At 49.5% G+C, this 16,469-nt stretch overlaps 1 protein-coding gene across 1 annotated transcript in view; it reads right to left on the bottom strand.

Annotated features, from left to right (window-relative positions):
• Window positions 1-16,469, bottom strand: part of ASTN2 (astrotactin 2) — a 317,145-nt gene that overhangs the window by 161,876 nt on the left and 138,800 nt on the right. The window contains exons 9-10 of the mRNA XM_066332467.1: window positions 16,296-16,370; window positions 15,363-15,500 (exon numbers count right to left, since the gene is read on the bottom strand). Coding sequence (XP_066188564.1) covers window positions 15,363-15,500; window positions 16,296-16,370 — 213 coding nt within the window. The remainder of the gene's footprint in view (window positions 1-15,362; window positions 15,501-16,295; window positions 16,371-16,469) is intronic.

Genomic DNA, 16,469 nt, shown 5'->3' with positions numbered 1-16,469 from the left:
CTTAAAGCAGTGCTGCTGCAGACACTGTGAATTGCTCCCAGCAGTTCTACTACTGCTGGCATTCACAGGGGTTTGACTGTAGACTTCCAAGCAAGAGCTTTGAACATGTTGGGGAAGAAGAAAGAGAGAGGGAACAAACAGAAATTTCTACCACATTTTGTGCTTCACACTTGGAGATGATGCTCCCACAATGCTCCCACCCTCCTGGGGGCTGGAACAAAACACACCACAGACAACAGCAGCTCTTCACCTCCTGTCCTCTCCTGTGCTTCACCTGCGCAGGCTGCCATATCCTGGCACGGGGAATGTCAGAACAGGTCCAAACTGGGATTACATGGCTGCTTTAGGAGGAGTTGAAGATACTGTCTCTATTTTTAACGGGTGGGAGAGGTTTGGCACAAGAAGCAAACCAGGGGCAGAGCAATGTGGCCTAATTATGCAGGGGTGTGGACAGACCCCTCCTTTCAGCTGTTCCCAGATGCTGACACCACCCAAATCATGTCCTGTCCTCCCAGGGACACTGGAGGGAGGGGCCACAGGAGGCCTCATTCATCCCCTCACCCTGGGGGCTCTCTGGCCCCTACAAACCCTCATTTACCCTTATCCAATGCCATAAGCATCAAACCTGGAGCAGCAGCTGCCCAGTGCTCATCACAGCCCTGAGCCAATCCCCTGTCCCAGTCCCATTCTCAGTCTCTGTCCTGCCACAGGTGGTTTTGAGTTGGCAAAATCAGATTAACACACAGGAAAAGGACGTTCAGATCCTGGTTCAAGCACTTCAGGCAAGTGTCCTTTTTGCACCTACAATTCCTGCATTATTTAACAGAGGACCAGCTTTATTTCCTTGGCTGCCCCTTGCACATCTGCCGAGGCAGAACCCTCTCCTTTGCTGCCTCTGCAGCACCTGGCATTTCGCTTTCCTGCCCCTGCAGCCAGTCTCCCCATGCCGTGGCATTGCAGTCCTGACCTGGCAGAGCAGCCTGTGGCTCTCCATCCCCCCCAGCCCTGCCATTCACCCCCTCCAGACCCTTGCAGCCTGCCTGGCTGGAGGGCTGAGATGCCTGCAGCACACGGTGGCCGTGCTCCTCCCAACAGGCACCTTTCATGTTTAATTCAACGGCTGGTTTAGTTAATCTATTTTTTAATAATTCATCCCTTCCACCTTAATTTTGGTAGTTGTTGAAAATCCCTAATAAAACATTTAAGGGCTCTTTTACTGGAGCAATGGCATGATTTACTTGATGGAATCCAGTCTTTGATGTCCTGTCTTAATTCCCTCCCTCCCACCGTGCCTCAATCCTGTTTATCACTGTGCCGGAGGTAAGAGGTTCTTGTCAAGTTTTTGTAGCACTTGAGACGCTTGGTCAGCGTTAATAATTCAGCTGCCCCGCACAGCTTAGACAAATCTCGAAGCAAAAGAGCCTCTGCCTTTTATTAACAACTCCTTCTGCCACTGTGGAGCTGGGCATGGGCTGGGATGCAGAGCAGAGGGAGCAGGCTGAGCATCCCAACCCCACAGAAGCCCCAGGAAAACTTCACAGGTGCCAACTGCTTTGTTGGGAGGATATACACCCTTTTACAACGCTTGTATTTCATCCTCAACAGCCTGAATGGGGAAACATGCTGGGGTTTTGCATCTGTAATTGGGGAAGAACAGATGGTGGAGGCACAGTTGGAAGTAATACGGCCATTAAAATAATCTATACGGTTTGTAATTCCCCCTCTTGTGGAGACAGAGCAGGGCCTGCCTCTGCCCCAGTGCCCACCCAGGCTGCAGGAAGGGTGGGCACAGCTTCGGGGTCCTTTCTGTTCTTGGGATATTTTGGTGGGTTTTGATGGGTTTTACTATTTCCCTTCACCTGGGGTGCTCCTTGTGCTCCTCTTGAAGAGATTTGGGGCACCAACAGCTGAACCAGAGCTGCTTCCACAGGGTGGTATTTAACTCTCATGTGCCATGTGGAGCACATTTTCTGCCCATACAACCCACAGATGGTAGAAAAAGAGCAGCAGAAAGCCCCAAGCACTTCAGAGAGATCAGAGCCTCTCTGCAGTTAAATTTCAAATGGGAATGATGTGAGAAAGAATTATGGAAAAAAACCCTTTTGTTGATTTATGAAAATTGAAACCTCTTAGAGGAACACAGAGGCTTTGCCATCCCCTCTGCCACCTACAGGTCCTGAGAGTGAGAAAACATAAAATCAGAGTAGGAAAGTTGCCCCAAAAAGCCCAAAGGTGCAGCCAATGTATGGAAATGTATGCCTTGTTCTGCATGATGTAGGTCATGGTTTCAGAGGCCCCTGTGCCCTCCAAACACCCCAACCACCACTTTGCTGGGTGCCTCTTGATGGATGAGGGTTTTCCTCTAGGATTTGATTACTGCTTTGCAGCCAATTGTTTTGCCACACAGTCACACTACGGAAAAGGTCCTACTTCAACACAAAATTGAGAAAACGGATGAAATCTCAAAAAGTCACACTGGAAGGTGTAATCCCCTCCCACTCAGACCCAGAGGCATCCACATCCTGACTGATGGAGGGGAGAAGGAAAGAGAATTGCAGCAGCAACCCCTGACCTTGAACCCAAGCACCCCATGTCCCGTGGGCATCCTGCTTCCCTACAAGACCCCCCAGGCAGGATGGAATGATTTTTCTCAGGTAGAAACCTCTCTGTTGGGGTTAAAACCTTCCTTGTGCTCACAGAAGCAAATCCACCTCTCCAAATCCTTACTCTGCGCCAGGAACACGAGGGAGCCAGCAGGACGTTACCTTGGCAGCTGGCTCTGCTTTATGGAACTGTAAATATATTTTTTTAATGGGCTGGCAGCAAGAAAGATGTGTTTCCAGGCTCAACAACATCCCAAATTAACTGCAATTCAGTTCAGAAGGGGCGAAAGGAGTGGAGGAAGGTGGAATGCAAGCCTGAAACCTGCAGAATATAAAAGCCTTGAAAGAAATTGCCAAAAACCCCCTGCATCGCTGCCTTCTGGCTCTGGAAAAGAGATTAAAAACCCGAGCAGCATCAGGCTGAGGCAGACGTCACGGAGGCCACCCCGGGCCATGCTCATGCTCACATAAGACTCTTCCTCCTTATTACTTTCCCAGAGACTACCCAGCCTTTGGCAGCACAAAGCTCTGCCCCACTCCTCCCATCTCCTGGCACACCCAAACCAAGGAGCTGCCGCTGCCTCCTGTCAGCAGGGATGCCACCTCTGCAGGGCCCTTGGGGATTTCTGACTTCAACATCAGCATCTCACCCTTCTCCTCGTGCCAGAGCATTTCTCCTGGTGTGCCTTCGTTAGCCCCGCTCTCTGACACCTAATTTGAGTGACCCTTTAGTGACTAATTTAATTACCCTGGCCCACAAACTGACAGACAGCTGTTAAAAATGGTTATTGCATTATTAATACGCTCCAGTAATTTCCCATTAAAACTATACTGTTAATAATTTTTTTCCCCTGTATTTCTTCCCTCTTAATTAGTCTATTTAAAACTTTGAAGGAATATTCTCTTTATGGTAAATGGGAGCGTCGAGCAAATTACATTTTTGATTGAATACTTCTGTGATAGGCCAGCAAATAAGACCGTTGAGTTGTTAATTATTGTCAGAGTTTCACACGATGCCTGCTAATGAGGCAGTCAATCTTCTCTGCCATTCCTGGAATATTAATGGAAGCCACTGGTATTGATTTTGTCACCAGGAATGGTAGGAGCTCCTCCTACTTCAGGGCCTCCAGGGAGGGCAGGGAGGATCTGCACTGGGAGGGGACACTGAGGGGACCAGAGACCTTGGGATGGGGTGAGGCAGGAGGGCTCAAAGCTGGTGGAAGCTCTGGAAGCTCTTGGATGTGCCAATGGCAGCTTCTGCAGCTCATGGACTCAGTGGGGGCTTGGCACATTCCCACAGGGATCAATCCTATCCACAGGCACACCCAGGCAGGACAGGGGTGACACTCCCTGCCAGACACACTGGTCCCTGTCACCTCCCTCCGTGTCTACCTCTTCCAGCTCTGAAGAATATCAGATTCACCACTTATCTTTCTGTGATAAGACAACCTATATCCTTTTTTTAAAGGGAAATACCTGATCTGTCTGGACTTCAGCAGATCACTTGATAGAGCGATGCACGGAAGTTATGAGTAAAGCAACCATGGATAAGGATTGACATGAAACCACGAGGTGGCCCAGAGACTGTACAAAAACAGCCTTTGAGTTGTGCTGGGAGATTTTTGCACCATTTCTCAAGCCCTTTGGGCCCTGATCCTGTTTGATTTCCACACCAATGTTCTCACTGGAGAATGAGGGAGTTTGCAAAGTCTCTCCGTGTCAAAATCATAGGAATTCTTTTCCCTGCCAGGCTCCCACTGCCCAGCTCAGGGAGCAAGAGCAGGGTGGGGCAGTGCCTGGTGCCATCCTCAGTGCCAAAGCCATCTCCCTACTAACAGCATCTTGCCAAGCCAGAGGGAATCCCACCAAAAAAGATTTTGTCCCAAGATAACTGAGACTGAGTGAGGGAACCCACCCCAGAGCTACTCGTGTCTGTGACCAGTGTTCTGGCTGTCCCAGAATTAATTCCATCCTCCTGGGTGGGCAGGGATCTACAATTCCCTGAGCTCCTTGGCACACTTGTGCCATTGAAAGATGCCACACCTGTCCTGCTCCTGCACCCAAAGCAAGGATGAGCAGACATCCCTGTTCCCCTTGGGCTGTGGAGGCTGTCCCTGTGGCAGGTGTGGCTTCCTCTGCCTCCAGTGGCCACACCACCCTGAGCTCATCCCCCTGAGAAATGTGGGGCTGACTTTGCCAGGACTACGCAGCATCAAGTCCAAGCAGAGCCCTGGATTTCCTAAATAGGTCACCCAGCACTTGCTGTTGGGTTTTATTCTGTAGCTTTGCTCCAAGGAAACGTTCTCACTCTGTGTGAGTGCCTGACCCAGAGATCTGCAGGACTGATGCTGAGTGCAGACACCGTGCTGGCCCTGCAAACCTGCCCCAGCCTCCCCAGCCCGAGCCTCTCCCAGCCCTGCTCCCACTGGGAAAGCCAGGACAGCCTGGATGTCTGCAAAACTCACAGCCCATTGTAGCAGGTGACATGCTGACACAGGTCACATTGTCACAGCTGCTGCCCAGAGCCAGAGCTCAGGGACCTCACCCCAGATACTCCAGTTGGCCTTTGCACAGCCAAACCCACGCCCTCCCCAAAAATGAGATTGTTTGGGGCTGTTCTGGGAATGCTCTGCCTGACCTGGTGATTCAGGGGAAGGTGTGTGTGTGTAGGAGGGGTGGTTGGAGTGTCTGTGGGAAGGCTCCCAACTCTCTGCACGCCCTGTCACCCGCAGCTGCAGAGCTGAGTGACACCAAGAGACAGGGACAGATGCAGGACAATGTCCAGCCTCCACAGGAACAGCCTCTATCCCTCCCATCCCTCCCATTTTGAGGCAGGATTTTCTGTGGTTTCTTTGCCACTCAGGAAAGCAGCAGGTTTGTGTGGCTGCTCCCCAGTTACAGGTGGTGTCCCCCCATCCAGCCCAGGCACCCCTGCTGCTTCCAAGTCCATCTGCTGACCACTTGTGCTTTTTCAGCAAGCCAGGTGCTATTTGTACTGCAGTGATGTTTTCCATACTAAAAGCCCCTTTTCTTCCCCCTTTCTATAAAGCAGACTTCAGTAATTCCTCAGGGTCCACTTCCAACCTGGTATTCTAGGATTCTGTAAAAAGAGGAGGTCTCCATTGATAATGAGTTGCCTGTGATGCAGCATATCCCAATTTTACCAGGAAAAAGGGATCCTATGACCCTGCCTGAGCTCCCAGTGAAATGCTATGAAAAGCCAGTGTTATTTCTCTATCAGTATCATTTATCAGCCGTGTTCAGGCAAAAATTACGGCTTTTACCCCAAAAAAGCCATTTTAACCCCCTGGTCTGGTACTGAGGCAAATCAGCACAAACCCAGGAGAGCTCCTTCCCCTTGGCCACAGCACCCAGGCAGGAGAGTGGGCGGGCTTGGCTTGGATTTGCCTGTGGTCATGTCAGGTAAGAATGATCTGCTCATCCTTGAAGTCCTTGAGAAGTTCCTGTAAGGAAGAGAAGCACCAGGTCTCCCAACACACCCAGAGCTGAATCCTTGGCCCAAGTAAGCAGAGGGCCATCCCTGCCCCCAGAGCTCTCTCTTCCCTCAGGGAGATGCAGGATGGAAACTGGAGCCATCACCAGCAGGAATGGGGAGTGTGAGCCACTGTGGACAGGGGGAGGGCTGGACAAGGTGATCTTTGAGGCTTTTTCCAACCCAAACCATGCTGTGCTTCTATGATTCCATCAATTGATGAGCCCTTTATTTATCCACGGACAACTTCATCGTAACTCTTTTAAAACTCCTCAGCTCTGGCCCCAGAGAACCCACAGTCCAAACCCAGAGCACCCACCACAGTCAGAACTAACACCTCCAGCTCTGGCCTGTCTGTGTTTGATACACACTAATTAAAAAAAAAAAAAAAAAAAAAAAAAAAAAGGAAATGTGGACTGAAGTGAATGAAGAGACTTCTCCCTGCAAAAGCTCAGTGCATATTTACACAGCATCCTGCCTTAATGCTCAGCTGCTTCATTTGTGTCACTTTAAGCCCTCGGCAGCAGCAGGGAAGTATTAGCTGGGGTTTAATTGTGTGCTGCTGGGTTCTGCACAGCTCCACACGAGCTGCTGCTGGGAGAGAGCCCTGTGGCAGGGCTGGGATGGATGTGACAAGGCAGTGACAGGGGACAGCCACCAGCCAGGAGGGGACACTCCCCCAGCCTGGGACAGACAGAGGACAGCTCTGACACGTAAAGTGAAACGTAGTTGAGACGGAGCTGCCCAGCCCTGCAGCATCTGAGATGGACTCTGCTGTGCACTGCCCAGACCTCCTGTTTGCAGGAGTAGCTTCTGCCCCAAAACTCATCCAGCTGCTGAGCCAACACTCCTGAACACGTCCCAGTGCAGCTGGGGGCTCTTCACCCACTGCAGACCTCCTCTGCAGTCTGCTCCATATGAGCCACTTCTGTTCCCTCTGCTGGAGCTGAAACAGGCTCTGCACAGATTCTACACAGGCTGTGTCCATCCCCATCCCTCCTTCCCAGCACTGCCATCCCAGGCTGCACTCAGATCACCTCTGCTGGAGTCCAGCCCTGAGCCAGGCACAGCCTGCAGCAGTGGGTCCCCAACTGCACCCAGCTAACTTTTGATAAAAGGCACTTGGTTGCAGTCAATAGTATCTCATAATATCAAAAACACCGCAGGAAACATCAAGAGCTGAATTGATTATGGCACAGTAATTCTTCAGGCAGTGAAAGCAGGGCAATTCCCAAGATGGGATTATTTTTTTGCAAGGCTTCACCTAATTTTCTTGATGTTATTTTCCCCCTGCATACTCCCCATCCCTCCTTCCAAACCTCTCCAGCTTTGCATTGCTCTTTGATTTAGTCCCTGAAAACAATATTTTGCTTAACACAGTTAAGGTTCCCAGCAAAGTGCCCAGGAAAGCACCACCACCACCAGGATTGCCAGGACTGAAACATGTGCAGCAGGAAAAAGTCAAAGAAGATTTTGCTTTTGGCTCTGTAGTCAGCAGCCCCTTTTGGGGAGACTAGAAAAAGCTCTGACAAGAAGTCAAAACATCTAAATCAGAAAAGGAGACCAAATACACAGACAAAAAGAGAATGAAATAAAATCTCCACACTGTGCAGAGTGGAGGCAAAGGGCAGTGGATTTTCAGTCTGATCCAGCCTTGACAAAGCATGGAAAGGTTTTGTGAACCACTGGGCAAGGCCACACAGAACACATCATTCCTGCTCTGTGCAATGCTGGCATTGCCTGTAAAACACACACTGAACTTTTTTGTGCTTCTGAACTCATTTTGGCTGATTTTGCTCCTTTGCCTGGAGGGGAAAGGGCCAGGGAGGGTCTGCAGAGCATCTCTCCTGCATCTGGAAACTGTGGGATGAGAGGGAGCAGCTCTGCAGGAGCAAAGTTACTCTGAGCTGCCTGGAAAGTGCTGCACTAAAAGGCACAAAGGGCATTTTTTTTCCTAATAAATCACCCCAAGAGGCAGGGTGACTTGTGGAGTAGAAAAAATCCCTGGAGGGCAGCAGCCAGCCTAAAGGGGCACTGCACTGAGGAGTGGAAACATCAGCCTGGATCTGCTGCTGAGGAGCAGAAGCTGAAACCAATTAACTTCACTTGTCTTCACGGAGCCCAGCTGTCCTGGGTCACTGGCTGTGCCCAGCCCCACAGCCCTGGGGTGAAAATCAAACAGGAGCTTTGCCCCTTGGCCTGAGCTGCCATCCCTCATCCCTCCACAGTGAGACCACGTACCTCTGCAGCAGCATGTGCATCCCCTTTTTGCCTTTAGCAATTAATAAATCCCCATAAAAATCAACCTAGAGGTCTCTCTTCCATGGTGCAGTGTGACTTTACCAGGATAAAAAAGGGAATCTGGGACTCTCCCTGAGCTCCCAGTGAGGTGCCCTTTCCAAGAGCCCTTTCCAAGCCTGCAAGTGGCAGTATCTTCTTGCAGTGCCCTAAAAGCAGAAGGACAAAGCTGTTTGTGTCCATCTCCATTCCTGTCGTCTCCACAAAGGTGGTTTTTCCTCCCTGGCTGTGGAGCCTGTCACAGGTTCCTGGCACACTCCCAGGGACATTTTGGCTCCACTGAATTTTATTAGTTTTGTCCTTTGGCTGAAAAGACCCAGCAATAGTTAGAGGAAATAAATACAGGAAAGGAAGAGGAGATCCCATCCACATCAAGGTTTAGGCAACTGAAATCTCATCAGAACTGGTTTTTGGATAGTACCAATTCTTTTTACTGAGCTGTGACATAACTGAAGAAAAGGCATTTCCCAGTGTCAGTGCCCCACCCAGGCATCATCCCAGCACCTGTCTGGGTGGGTATGAGCTGCCTGCTCCTTCCTCCTGCAAACCTTCTGGACCCTTTCTCAGGCAGGAGATGCACACAAAAGCAAAGGTAATAAAACTCAAATAGAGGTAAAAAAAAATTGTAATTCAGGAAAAATAGTACAGAGAGGCCGAGGGGTTGTGCTTTGAACAGGCAGCTACAAAGCACAATCCAGCATCTGGTTAACAGAAAGCAAAGGCAGCGACAGAAAAACAAATAGCAACATCAAACAGGGAGGGAAAAACACCTTTCAACACAGGAACCCAAGGTCTGATTTTGCTACCTTGCATCACCCTTTCTGCTAAGCATTCACAGTGTGTCAGAGCCTGGCCTCCCCCTCCAAACCCTCAGTACCACTGCTTGTCTCAGCCCTGGCAGAGACAGGGCTCCACAGATCCCACATGGAGGGGAATGAACTCCAAAAAGAAAAAAAAAACCACAAACCAAACCAAACAAACAATCAAAAAACCAGAAAACAAAAAATACTTAAAAAAAAAAAAAAAAAAAAAACCCTACTCAAACCAAAACGGAAAAAAAACCCCCAAAACCAAAAACCCCAACCCTAATTATGTAATACTGGATGAGCAACATGGCCTTTCACCCTTCATGAGCATCCCAGCAGACATCAGTGGCCAGGTGGATGGGATACAGGTCTGAGTTTCAAAACCATGACAGCCCCTCCACCCCAGTAAATGCATCCATTTCAGCAGTGCAGTGGATGGACACACAGCTACCACAGCAGATCCATATGGAGAACGTGGAGAAGCTACAGTGCCAAACCCTATTCAGTGACAGGAGATCCCAGAGACATCAAAGGGAATCATTCTGGGTGTGAGACAGCGTTTGTAGATTTGGCAAGTGTGGGGTATTTTTAATTGTCTCAATAAACATATAAACAAAATCTGTTCACTTGCTGGTTTTTGGTTTTGTTTTTTTTCCCTCCTGGGCTCTGCAGCACCATGGACAAGAGGAAATGCAATCACTCAGCTGCCAAACTTGTAGCTCGTGCTGGTGCTCCCTGTGATGGATTTGCCTGTGAGCCAGGCCCAAATTTACATCCCCTGTCCCTAAAGAGGTTTGATCATTTTCTGTGCAGTTTTATGGCGCAGCATCAAGACCTCAAAACTGCAGAGAGTTCACACAGCAGAGCACAGAGAGCAAAGCCCAGCATTATTGCAGCAGGAGTCACTAAGAGCCCAGGATAAGGGAAGACTGAAACATTCCCTGGATTCTGGGCATGAAGGGTGCTGCTGGACCAGGAAGAGACAGGCTGAGGGCAGTAAAGTCCCTGCACTGTCCCAGCGGTGTTGGGTGATCACATTTCAGTTCTGACCTACCCTGGATCATTCCTGGGTGATTTCAGCTCAGGATTTTGGGGGGGATGTTCCCCTCTTTCCCCATGACACTGCTCTCCTAAGTCTCTTATTTTGCTGCTCACACCCTTCAGTGGCTGCCGCAAGGTTACATCTCCATTTAGTCACCCCACGGCGAAGTGAGACACACCTGACTCTTCTAACCTGCTCTCATAAATCACAGCAGGAGGCAGGGAGGAGGAAAAATCCTGGTAAGCAGCCAGGACCAAGCTCAGTTGACAGCTGCAGGGCAAGGGCTGATGGCTGCCTCTCTGTAAAGCATCTGTCCCTGCTCTCCAGAGGATGAGGCCAAGGGCTGCCTCTACCCACTGTTAAGCACCAAAAGATGCTTCTCCACCACTTTGTGAGAGACAGCAGCTCTTGGGGTGGTAAGAAGCCCAGGGCAGAGCACAGGGATGTTATTTGTGGGGATGATGGCGTCTCTGTGATGTGCACAGTAATGAATTGCCACCTCTGCAGAAATGAGTGAGTTGTGCCTGCTGAAGCAATCATCAGTTTGCTCCGTCATGCAAAGCTGTCCATTCATCATGGCCATCGACTGCAGCCACTCACACCTTTCTATTGCCCCCAGTGGAGCAGGAGAGCCACAGGCACCTGCTCAGCAACAGCCTGGAAAAGGAGCTTCCCCTCTCCCCCAAGCTCCTGGCTGAGGGTCCCTGTGGCACTGAGCACCCAGAAATCACAACCTGCTCTGCTCCAGGGGGCAGCAGAAAGACAAGAAGGGAAAAAAATCAAGTTCCCATGGCATCCTCTGCACAAATGGCAAGAAGAGCTGGCAGGGTGACCTCTGCCTGTATGCCATACCCCAGCCCCATGGAACTGCTGACCTTGAGGGATGCTCACCTGCAGCTACAGCCATTCATCTGTGCTCCTGCACATCAGGAAGGAGGTTAAGGCACAGACAGATGAGTTCTGCCTCTGCAACAGCAGGGACAGCAAAGCTGTTTCCTCACTCTCCTGGCCCAGATTCCCTTTGCCTTTCTCATCCACTTCATTTTCCCTCCTCCTCCACTCCCAGGGAGGCTCACACCACAGTGATCACCACAGACTTGCAAAATCACAAGTGCCCAAATCACTGCAAAAGCCCTTCAGAATACCACTCAAACCTCCTGTAAGGCTGGAGCAGCAGTGAGGCTGCAAGAGCACAGCATAGTTGGTGAATGCCATGGGCAGGGAGAAAAAGCCTTGCTCCCATCCTTGACAGAAGACAGGACTCAGGAGGGCACAGAGAGGGGGAGCAGAGAGTTCTGCCTTTGACAGAACTGAAAATAAAAACAACAAACAAATAAAGAAAAAGTAGAAATAAGAAATCCAGTTGATTGTACTTTGGCAAAGAATTCAGAGAGCAAAGGGGCTCACTTGGGAGCAAAACGAAGATGAATCGACAGTGAGTTCAAGAGAATTCATTCTGCTGCTGAACACTTGTCTCTCCATCAGGACATCTCAAAGGCTTGTCAAGTGAAGGCAAGGCTTTTATTTGTTTCTATGGTTGCCATAACGATAGAGCTATATGTCATGTCAGGCAGCAGCTGAGGCTCGTGCCTCTGATTTATAGCTGCTCAACAGAAATTACCAACTTTCTGCAGAGCAGGTGGCACAGTGAACCATGACCACTGGGTGTCTGCCAGTGCTGTGCTTTGCCTCCAGAGTCAGCTCTCCTCTTGGTCCCCCACAGCTCTGTGTGCCCCAAGGGATGATTTTATTATCCCCTGCAGAGATGCTGTCATTATCCCCTGCAGGGATGCTTTTATTATGCCCTACAGGGATACTTTTATTATCCCTGCAGGGATGCTCAGTGCTGGGGCAGTAAGACCTGGGGGCTGTGGGTCCTCATAAACTGCCATAATTAGAGTAATTCCTGACCCACAGGGCAAGCTGTATCTTCCAAAGGCTCAAATGGACATGGCAAGGTGTCCAGGAAAGTGCAGCAGAAGGACTGAACTAACAATATTTTGTTTAACAAACTTTTCTAGACTACTGTGTTTAACACCAGGGTATGGGAGAAATACAGGTGAGAGAGAGAGATGGGAGTGGAAACTAAGAGGAGTCTTGAAAACAAGCAGGACAGGGTGGGACTGGGATGTATTTCTTGTCCTGGCAGGGGATGTGCTGCAAGGACAGTCTGCTAAGCCTGAGACCCCAGGCTGTGGGGACAGCACTGCTGGCCAGCCCCACCTGAACAAAGACATCACCTTTGTGAGCGTGGCTGTCACAGTGCCAGGCTGTGACTGATGCCATCGTTGTGAGGAGGATCAGACTCTGAGATCGAGCAAGGGATGCTCAGTATGGTCACTGATAAATTATATATGCAAGTTTCATTAACTCTAAGCACTCTCATTCCTAATTTATGACGCACAGCCCTAAACCCTCCAGCATCAAGTTTTGCACACTCCTGTGTCCTGTCCCCTGAAGCCCCTGGAGCATCCTGAAGGGTTTGTTTGCATGAAGCCTGTTGGCTCCTTTTGCTGGAAGTTTCTCTGATGACTTGGCTGCAGCAGGAGAAGATTTGGACCCCTCATCCTCATCCTCCAAAGTGCAGCTTGTTGCACTGCCCAGCAGCAAAACACACAGAGAACAGCATTGGAGTCAGCATTTCCCCAGAGAGCTGCTGAAAGGCCGAGCCCCACCTGTCCCTCTGCATCTCAAGCATCTTCATAAAAACACAAGACCACATTTGAACCTTTAACCCTCTGAGTTGTAAAGACTTCATCACTTGTTTCCTCCAAAGCAGGCTTTCTGCCATTTCCCTCCATTAAACTCTTCAAGACAAGCGACCCCAGAGGCAAAGGTGCCAGACTAATGAAAGGTCTGCAGGAATGCAGCACGCTCATTATTACAGACACAGAAAGAACACAGCACTGAGCCACCATCCCAGTGTCACAGGACAGCAAACAGGGCACGCCGGGTGCTGAGGCACGGCTGGGCTGCAGCGGGTGGAACACAGCCCAGGGGCTGCCCTGGGGACTCTATTAAAGCCCAAGCACTGCAGGTTCAGGAAGAATTTCTTCATTGGAAAAGGGCTGTCAAGCATTGGAAGGGGCTGCCCAAGGTGGTGGTGGAATTCCCAGTTCCTGGAAATATTCAAAAAGTAACTGAAGTTGGCACTCAGTGTGCTGGTCTGGGTGACAAGGTGGGGATTGGCCATGGGTTGGATTCAATCCTTGAGGTCTTTTCCAACACAAATGATTCTGTGATTCACCTGGAGGAGCTCCCAGCAGGGAGAGACAGCCAGGAAACAGGAGCCCTCCAGGCAGAGGGAGGGATGGCTGTGTTTGAACACCTACACTGTGGACAGCACGTGCTCACCACCTGTGATGTTGGTCTGACGTGCTGGATCACCACCTGAACATCTGAACCACTAAAACTGCTCCCCTGAGAAGCTGCTTGTGTCAGTCCAGAGATAAAACAAAGAGGCTGCAAGATAAGCAGCTCTGAAAGCTCCTTTCTCATTATATGAAAGCACCCAAGGTCCTCAGACGAGGGTTCCACCCATCCCGAGGTGCTGAGGATCCCCAGCTTGCAGCTCCTCGTTTGAGAAGTGTTTCAGATCTAATGTAGAAATAATAGATTGCTTTTCACTTCTTACTGTATCTGTGAAGTCTTCCATAATTCAACATCAAATATTTATTATTGCATTTATTAAAGTTTTAATAATTCAGTGACTCCTGTGTGTAAGATACAAGCGCCGTGAACTCGCACCTCCCTCCTTCTACCTGAGCCACTCCAATATTTATACCTGGAATTCTCAGTTCAGGTTCCATTTATGAGGGGAGCAGGCAACAGCCTTGTGCCAAAACCTCCCCTCCTCCTGCCTGGCACTCATCCACCCCAAGAGAGACTTTTCCACAAGGAGCAGTGCCCAGAGACAATTACTGCACTGGAGCAGAAAACAAGCTTCTGAGCCTCTACCTTCACTGAGGCACTTTTAATGAAGATGTGAGGAGGAATGAAAGAAATAATGTTCTCTTGGCACTTTGGCTTGGAAAATGTTAGCATAAACCAAGGCAGGCCTTCCCTTTCTCAAATGAAAAGCAGAAGTTGTTGCAAGACAAGAGAAACAAAGCTCCTAAAAGAGCCAAACTGTGATAGATATGTACCACCAGTCTCCTTGTACAAGAAAGGGAACAAGCACTAATTAGCAACAAAAACACACACACTGAAGTGAGAACATCTTAGATGCCAGTCCTGGCTCTGCCATAGCTTTTGTAGGCACTTGCTTTAACTACAGCCCTGCCAAGATGATGGAACAGAAGAATGGAATTCCATTCCTCATCACTTTGGGAAAAGACAAGACAGAAGGGGCTGGGGGACACAAGGATCCTGCTGGTGCTCAGGGGGATGATTCACAACACAACCAAGAATTTGCAAGTCAGGAAATTGTGTCTGCAGTCGGCAGGAGAAAGCAGCAAGAGGGAAGGGAGGGAAGGAGGGAGGGAGAAAACATGGAGTGTCCCTGGCACCCAACAGTCACATGCTCAGTCTTAATTTAATGGGAGAGAGGAGAATACACACTAAATACCCTCAGAATTAAACCTTATAATTTACAGGTAAACCCTTGTAAACCAGAGCACAGGGGATAGTCACAACCAAGGAGATCAGCAAAACATCCAAGCATTCACTGAACTCCAAAAAAGGGGAAAAAAACCCAAAACCTCTAATCATATAATTATTGGAGAAGCAACATGGACTTTCACCCTTGAGCATCCCAGCAGGTCTCAGTGGCCAGGTGGATGTGATACAGGAATGAGTTTCAGAAGCATGACAGCCTCTCCATCCCAGTAAATGCATCCATTTCAGCTCTGCAATCTAACATTATTTTTAAGCCACTCTCCAACTGCCTTGCCACAGGCTCCTACCAATTCACCTGCCTGTACTGGCAGATTTCAGAGTTACACACTCAGGCCTGGCCTAGACCCATCAGCCCCAAGAGCCTGGAGAGCAATCACATCAGATGTCTTATTGAAAGGAAATTAATCAAACCTATCATCACAGAAATTACTGCATCCTCAATAACAATTTAAAGAGCAGTGTAGGCACCCAAGCATGAAGAAAACGAGAAATCTGCTTCCTACCTGACATCTGCTGGATCTTCTGTCACCAGAACATCTGTCTTGCAGCTGGCAAGGGGATTGATGGAAAGCTCCACAGGGGGCACCACAAAGCTCTTACTGACTGGCAGCCACAGCCCTTGACCCAAACTGTAGGTAGACCTGGGAAAAGGACAACATGTCACACAGGAACAGTGTCCACAGGGAATGGTGGCCCTCCACAGCCTGCTTGGAAGCCAGAGCAGTGGTGGCACCATGAGATGAGTCAGGGATTTGGTCTTGTCCTGAAAGCCAAATGGGAGAGGAACGACTTGAGATGTGACAGGAGGACATGGGAATGGGAAAACTCTTCTTTTTCTTCCAGGAGGAGTTTCTGTGCATGCTGTCTTCACGTTTGCTGAAGGGAAAAGAGAGGAACCCTTCTCTGCCTGCCAAATATGGACAAATCTTTCAGGTCTGTCACAGACAAATGACAGTTGTCTGTGGGAATTGACAGTGGTCAGAACATGGATTCTTAGGCTCCAGGCAGTGCCTTTATGTCTGTGGGAAAGCCAAAGACAAAACTCTCTCAGTCTGACCTAGGAAATCGTGGTGAGGAACCCAAAACAACCCCTATAAACAATCTCTATAGATCTCCTCCTCCTGACACCTGGTGTTTTTCCAGCTTGTTTCCTGGTAGAGATGTTCACAAAAAGGTGGTGCCCTAAAGGACCAGTCCTATTCATTGTACTGAAACACTGTATAAAAAGAATCTGTCTTTGAACACACTTCGCTATAATGCCCTCTGAGGAAATCAGAGTTCTACATGTCGTTACATGAACCGTCCTGAATTGTAATAATACTTGTCCCCTCACCAGCACAAGGATGAGCTGGGATTGACCAAGAGGTTGCATCCACTGGGATGTCCTCATGGCTCTCCCATCCCAAATGCCCCTGCTGAACCCTTCTCTGACTCACCTGAGTATCTTCTCTGGTGCCTGCTCTCCCGTGACCAAGTCATATCCCCGCTCCAGTGTCGTGTAGGGCCAGGGCCTGGAGGAGAGAGGACAAAGAGCTGAGCACATCGCTGGGCTGGCCAAGTGGCACAGAGATCAGCCAAGGGGAGGAGACCCGGGCTCCTCACCAGCAGGG

The sequence above is a fragment of the Sylvia atricapilla genome, chromosome 19, assembly GCF_009819655.1.
Source record: "Sylvia atricapilla isolate bSylAtr1 chromosome 19, bSylAtr1.pri, whole genome shotgun sequence".
In the NCBI taxonomy this organism is placed as follows: Eukaryota; Metazoa; Chordata; class Aves; order Passeriformes; family Sylviidae; genus Sylvia; species Sylvia atricapilla.
Note: the sequence above shows the minus strand (reverse complement) of the source record. Positions and strands in the feature narration are given on the sequence as shown.